This window comes from Ceratosolen solmsi, unplaced genomic scaffold (assembly GCF_000503995.2).
Source record: "Ceratosolen solmsi marchali unplaced genomic scaffold, CerSol_1.0 scaffold11, whole genome shotgun sequence".
Taxonomy (NCBI): Eukaryota; Metazoa; Arthropoda; class Insecta; order Hymenoptera; family Agaonidae; genus Ceratosolen; species Ceratosolen solmsi.
This window is the reverse complement of record NW_011948416.1, coordinates 2,738,302-2,744,912: the sequence shown is the minus strand read 5'-3', so window position 1 is coordinate 2,744,912 and position 6,611 is coordinate 2,738,302. Positions and strand designations below refer to the sequence as shown.

At 29.0% G+C, this 6,611-nt stretch overlaps 1 protein-coding gene across 1 annotated transcript in view; it reads left to right on the top strand.

Annotated features, from left to right (window-relative positions):
• The first annotated feature begins 2,536 nt into the window (after positions 1–2,536).
• LOC105359449 (uncharacterized) overlaps positions 2,537–6,611 on the top strand; it is a 26,075-nt gene continuing 22,000 nt past the window's right edge. The window contains exon 1 of the mRNA XM_011496062.1: positions 2,537–2,716. Coding sequence (XP_011494364.1) covers positions 2,627–2,716 — 90 coding nt within the window. The 5' untranslated portion in view covers positions 2,537–2,626. The remainder of the gene's footprint in view (positions 2,717–6,611) is intronic.

The following is a 6,611-nucleotide window of genomic DNA, read 5'->3' as shown; positions in this document are numbered from 1 at the left end:
TGTATCGTAGTGATTAAAAATGCAAGGTAGAAAAAATATAAAATTCAACGCTTAAAACACGTTTACCGCTCGTATTCAACAATATTAATGTTAACATAAATAATTCAAGCATTTCATTTTTTTTTCCCTTGATATTATGATAACTATAAGAGAATTCTTAATTAAAAGTAGCTCATTAGTAAATAAATTGATTAAAAGTCAACTTTGAATACAATGTTTATTAATTGTGACGTATTATCACCCACTTTTTAAAACTATGTTTTCAGCAATATGAACCTGTTCCAAAATTTATAATGACATGAAAATAAAGAAATTTTCGTCCAATTCAAAGCGAAAGACGAAATCATTCCATCAGGTCAAACATTAATATTCTCTTTCCCAGTAGTGGTGAATTATTATATTTATAAAAATGTCTTACAAACGATCCGAGTATTTAATCACTGTATCTCATAAAAAGAGCTTATTAGTGAATTTTCGCATTACATTCTGAATTATATCAGCATAGATAAAGAAGTCTTTATGCAAATTTATGCGACATATTATGGAATATAAATAGCAAAATATTCAATGTAGTAGGGAAGAGATATGGAATTTACGGCATAATAAGTTCTCAAAAAGCCTATCTCATCATTTCAATAATCATATATATACCGTTTTAAAATAATAATAAATATTTGCTTATTTATTAAATTTAAGGATTAATTACTAATATTGAGAGGATCTAAACTAATATTGTCAAAATCATAATTATATTATTTAAAAGTATTGTTTTTATCAAGAGATACGTAATAAATGCACATAATAGATAATTAAACTTAAAATACTATTTTAATAATTTGTTGTTTAAATTAGATTTCATAAAAGAATAATTTTACTAAATTACGTTAAGTTATATATAAGTTTTCTTTATTTTCTAAATATTAAAAAAAAGAAAATTACTTAGCTCAATAAACTTCTCTAATAATTCTGATTGGAAACAAATTAGAATTAATAATGAAAATTAACATTCTCAATTGTAAATAAATTACTTATGATAAATATCAAAGAATTTCTATACGATGTTTTATATTATTTTCCTCGATTATTGTATTTGATAAGTAATAAAAAAAAAAAAAAAAAAAAAAAAAAAAAAAAAAAATACGTGTAAAATAAATTTCCATTGTGAAGCTTGAAATTTGTTTGCGTATCATCTTACTTTATGCTTTTAAATAATTTTATCGTATATTATTATTGTATTAAAGTAAAAATTTCAAATTTATAGGAAGTTTGATAATGATTGTGATAATGATGATTTCATGAAGATTTCGAATAGGAAAGAGCTTCTGGTTTAGCTACAGTACGTCAAAATCATAAACAGAATCCTAAAAGCAGATCAATTTCTATATTGTACGAGAATCAGAAATTACAAGCTTTTGTAATATAAAGATGTCATTCATAATTTTTTTTTTTTTTTTTTCCTATTGCTTTACTTGAGCTAACCGCATTATATCTTGGCTATAATTGCGTATTGGCAATTTCAGAATTAAAATAATCAGGGTCATCATGGAGGAAAACATTGTAAGAGCTAATACAGCAGCGAGATGCCGCATAGAGTGATAATTTTGTATTTCCCCGCAATGCGTTTATTACCTCTCTTTTATAATTCGTCAAAAAGCTATATTTGCCAATCAGCAACCGCTTAATATTTACAAAGTTGAAATAGGCAGTTTCACTGCGTCGGTGCCGCAAAGCCACCTGGCCCAGCCATCGCCACCTCATTAAAACTTATTAACATAACTGCGACAATGCAATACCCGACTGAAAATAACCACAAGCTGTTCCCGTAGAGATTAGCCAGCCGGGGCAATCCAAGGCTGAACAAAGAGCCAAACGTATTATCGTCCTCCTCGCTCCCTCTCGAGCTAGCAGCCACTTTGCCTTTGTGCATGGAGGAAGGAAGGGCTCTGGAAAAACGGGAGCATGCGGATGACACAGGAGGGGCGGAGTCACTCCGCTCTCCTTCGGGAAAAAAAGTGCCGGGAATGCGCGGAGAGAGATGATGTAGGCTACGACGGCGGCGGTGGCGAGAGCAGCGGCGACGGCAGCGGCGGCGGCGGCGGTGGCGGCGGTGGCGGCGGCCGCGGTGACGGCGGCGACGGCACTTGGCGGTGGTAGAAAGGACGCGCGCGCCCGCGGATGATCATCCAATGAGAGCCAGCTGCGATTGGCCAGGGGTTAGCGTGGGATCGGTTTGCGCCTCTTATAGACCGGTTCGTCGTTTCGCGCGCCAATTGTGCGCGCGGCATCGCGATTGGAGATCGCACGCAACTACTCGCTTTACTCTCTCGTGTGGTGCCTTCGCGCACTTCTTCCTCTTATCTTTCGCTCTGTCTCTGTCTCTCTCTCTCTCTCTCTCTCTCTCTCTCTCTCTCTCCACTTCTCTCCGTCTTTTTACTATCCTGTTTAAATTTTACTTGCAAGTATCGTGCAAGTTGCTTTTTTACCTTACTCTTCCTTTTCTGCCGCTATCAAAGTTCGTTGGGGGTTGGGGGGGGGGGGTTTAGAGAAAACGAGGGAAGGATAGAAAGAAGGAAGATCGATCGTCTTCGTTGACTGGACTGCCGATCAGTTTTTATGCGACCTAGCCATGAAGCGGATCTCGGTCTATTGCCTCGTACTCGGCTTCCTGACCGCACAGGCGTCGGCCTACATGGTACACGAGGAGCCGGAAGAGGAGGTGAGTGCTGACTTGCCTGCCTACCCTGGGATCTCGAACACCGATTTTTACAGGAAGGCTCAGTGACTAATAGTGCACTTGTGCAAGATTTTACGGGCCTTTTCAACCATTCATATTGCCCATGTGTGAAAGAACAGTGAACGCTTCTTATTTATTTACATATCATTTATGTTAATCGAGATTTCCAAGAGAGATTAAAGCCTCTTCTTCTATCGGCTCTTTTAATTCGTTTTCTTCGCGGCATGTCTTCGCCGAGGCGTTTCTTCACGGTACACCTTCATAAAGCCGATACTTGCCGTTGTGTCGTCTTTTTGCTTCCGTCATCGATTTGTTTCAATGCAAAACTGCACGGTCAAAAATCGAATTATACATTGCTTTAACGAGTAATCATTTTAAACGACAATCATGACATCCTCATACAAAACTAATATAGTTAGATTAAAAAAATTTTATAATTTATAAATTTTATAATTGTTGCTTTTTCATTAATTGCATGAAAAAAAAAAAATTAGTCTTTTTTTTTTTTTTTTTTTTTTTTTTTTTAATAAATAATTATAATTCAAAGACATTTGCCTTTGACTTTTTATTTTATTACATAAAGTTTCAAACAAAGGCAATACTACAAAGAGCGAGACAACTATTTTTCTGTATAATATATGCTTATTAGCGACGAATTACGATAATAATCTTTTTCCGGTATATTAACACATTTCATTAAAATTAGATACATTAATAATTGAATACAATGTACAATCTAATTCAGATGGAAAAACATATATATGCATACGAGATATAAGTTGTTTGCCTAACAAAATTGATATAATGAATTAAAAGGAATTATATTTTATATAACAACAAAATACGAAATAAGAAAAAAGAAAGAAATAATGTTATTTACAATAACAGTTTGAATCTATAGTATAAAATCAATTACTAATTCCACCGAATAAATTTTATCATTAATGTATATAAAGTTATTTATTCCTTAACTAGTGATATCACATCTGGAATCAAAAAAGATTGTCGTAACATACTTTTCAAACGCAAAGTTTTTATCAAGTAATTACTTCATGGTCGTGCGATAATGCACTCAATGACATTAAGAAATCTCATCCCTGTAACTGCTAATAAGGACGCCACATAAATAACAAGTGTAAATTACGTTTTACGCGAGTGAGTTCTAAAATGGTAAAGAATCGTGACATAATAAAAACCAAGAATCCGATAATTCCGAGGAGTACTTCTAAAGATAAAAATTATTTGTTAATCAATGAAAGCTTAAAGTTCATAGTTTTCATAGCCTGTAAATTTTATAATATTATAATTTTAAAAAATTGTTGTTAACAAGGACGAGCTTGTGCGAATTACGTGTTAAATTGTAATTAAAAAATGCCATTAGTATTATACTACATTTAGATATAGGAATGCACGTAATATGCGTAATATATGGAATTTGCATGAGTTTTTAATAATTTCGTGGAATAGTGCTTAAATTAATAAAGTACGCGAGTAGCAATAAACATATTAATTCTTAAAATGATTTTTGAATTCTTTACATTCTATTAAATTATATATATTTTTTTTTTTTGTTTTATTTATTTATAGTTTACAATAAATATCTATAAGTTTAAGAAACAGATTTATATATAATTAAAAATAGATAATTAGCAGAGTATTTTTTTTTCATTATTTTAGCGTAAAGGTTTTTCTCGTTAAAAAATAAATATATTAAAATAACATATTTTATTACTTAATATTTTTTCTATAATCGTAATACTATTTATATTAATAATTTTATTATTAAAATTAAAAAATAAATTACATACACATAGAAATAATACTTCTTTACATAAGTATATATATATATATATATATATATATATATATATATATGTAGCATATGAATAATCTATTTATAATCTATAAATAACTATCAATTAGAATAAAAAATTATATTTATTGAATGTGACGCGATTGGGGAAATTCATTAAGACTGTTTCAATTCTGGATAATAATATTTAGGAATTACATTGCTGCTATTGAGAGCTCGGAAACGCATGATTATGGTAACCTTATGGTTAGCTTACTATATAAATATTTATAATCGGATTTTTATAGGAGTTAAACTACAAGTGCAATAAAGGACGAAATTTTAATACTAAGATGCGCTACTAATAAAGTCTTACATAATTTATATTTTAATCAATTACTCGAATGAAAAATTTGGTTCAGCTTACATCTCATATCCATATGCATTATATAACTATAAAATTATTAATTTCCATCATGTTTATATTTTATAATTGCATATTTTTCAGAAATATTGTTAAATAGTTTTCAATTTAGAATAGTTTTAAATTTGTCTAGGAAGTTTATTAAATTTAATAGAAAATTATGAAGGTTAATGAATTAAGCTGATAAATAATAATTATAATATAGAGCACACTAATATATCAGAAAAAAAAAAAAAAAAAAAAAAAAAAAAAAAAAAATTGAAAAATAAAAAGTACTTAATGCAGTGTTAGACGTTTTAATGTTATAAAAATCTGTTAGAAATTTCATAATCTTTAAATTAAGAAATTCTGAAAAAAATTAATATAATTAGTAGGTGCAGAATGTCAAATAACTATTTGCTGGAAAATTAATGGTTGATAGTAAAAGTGTTAAAGCGACACAAAAGCTTGCGCAGTTTATCTATCGTACGAGAACTTCTTTTACTTTTCAACCGCGTATACTCTGTACAATCATAAATTATAATACAAAAATGTATTTTGTAAAATTTTGATGCTTTATATTCTTCCGTCGTTTAAACATACGTTTAAACAAAAAACAGAATATATGAACTCTAGAACTTATTTAATTTAAAGCTGTATTCGTGGAATAGTTTCAAATTAATTTAATGATCTTTAATTAAGATTTAAGAAGAGACCTATTAATAATCTGCATGAATTGTAATCCAATCTCGAAAATAGTTTTGATTTGATTTCACTACCCGCCACTACAAGCATATTACGTAATACTATTTGGAAAAGAAGTTTGTTTGATGTAACTAGATACTGATGAAGTAATTACATTAGAAAATTTAGACAGACAAATTTTTTGATGAATCAAAATAACGAGATAGGCATATTAAGCAAAATTTTTATTTAATTTTAATAGATAATAAAAAGGTGATTAAATTTTATATAAAGACTTAACGATTGTATCATAATAGAGTAATTGGAATGAGATTGATTTAACAATTAATGTAATTATTTCATAATTATTCATTTAAACAAATATATAAATAAATATATATACATTAGCAATAATTATAAATAAGAAAGGAAATGATGATGTCTTCCTTGTACAAAATTATAATTTCTGATTGAGTAAAGTAAAGTTGGTGTATTAAAATATGCAATGACTTACTGAAAACATCGTTCAAAGTACAAGATATAACATAATATATAAGAATTCAAGTTCAATTCTTAGTTTTCAACATCCTTTTAATTTTCTAGAAAACTAGAATAATTTGATAAAATAATAATAACGGTTAGAATACTTTTATCTTATATATATATATATATATATATATATATATATATATATATATATATATATATCAAAATAATTAGTTTAAAGAAATATATAAGAAATATAATATAAAGAAATAATATATAAAAATATATTATGGAAGGGAATGATCAGGCGAAATATACTTACTATAGTTGACGAAGAATATTAACAAGATGCTGATAAAGTTCATAATGAGAAAGTATACATATATGCATATTGAAAGTAGATATCGTTCAAAGAGATTGAAAGTGACGAGACATACTTTCGATATGTATCGATGACAAACAATTTCATCATTTATGCAATCGTTAAAATTTGTTTGTTTAAAATACTCGGC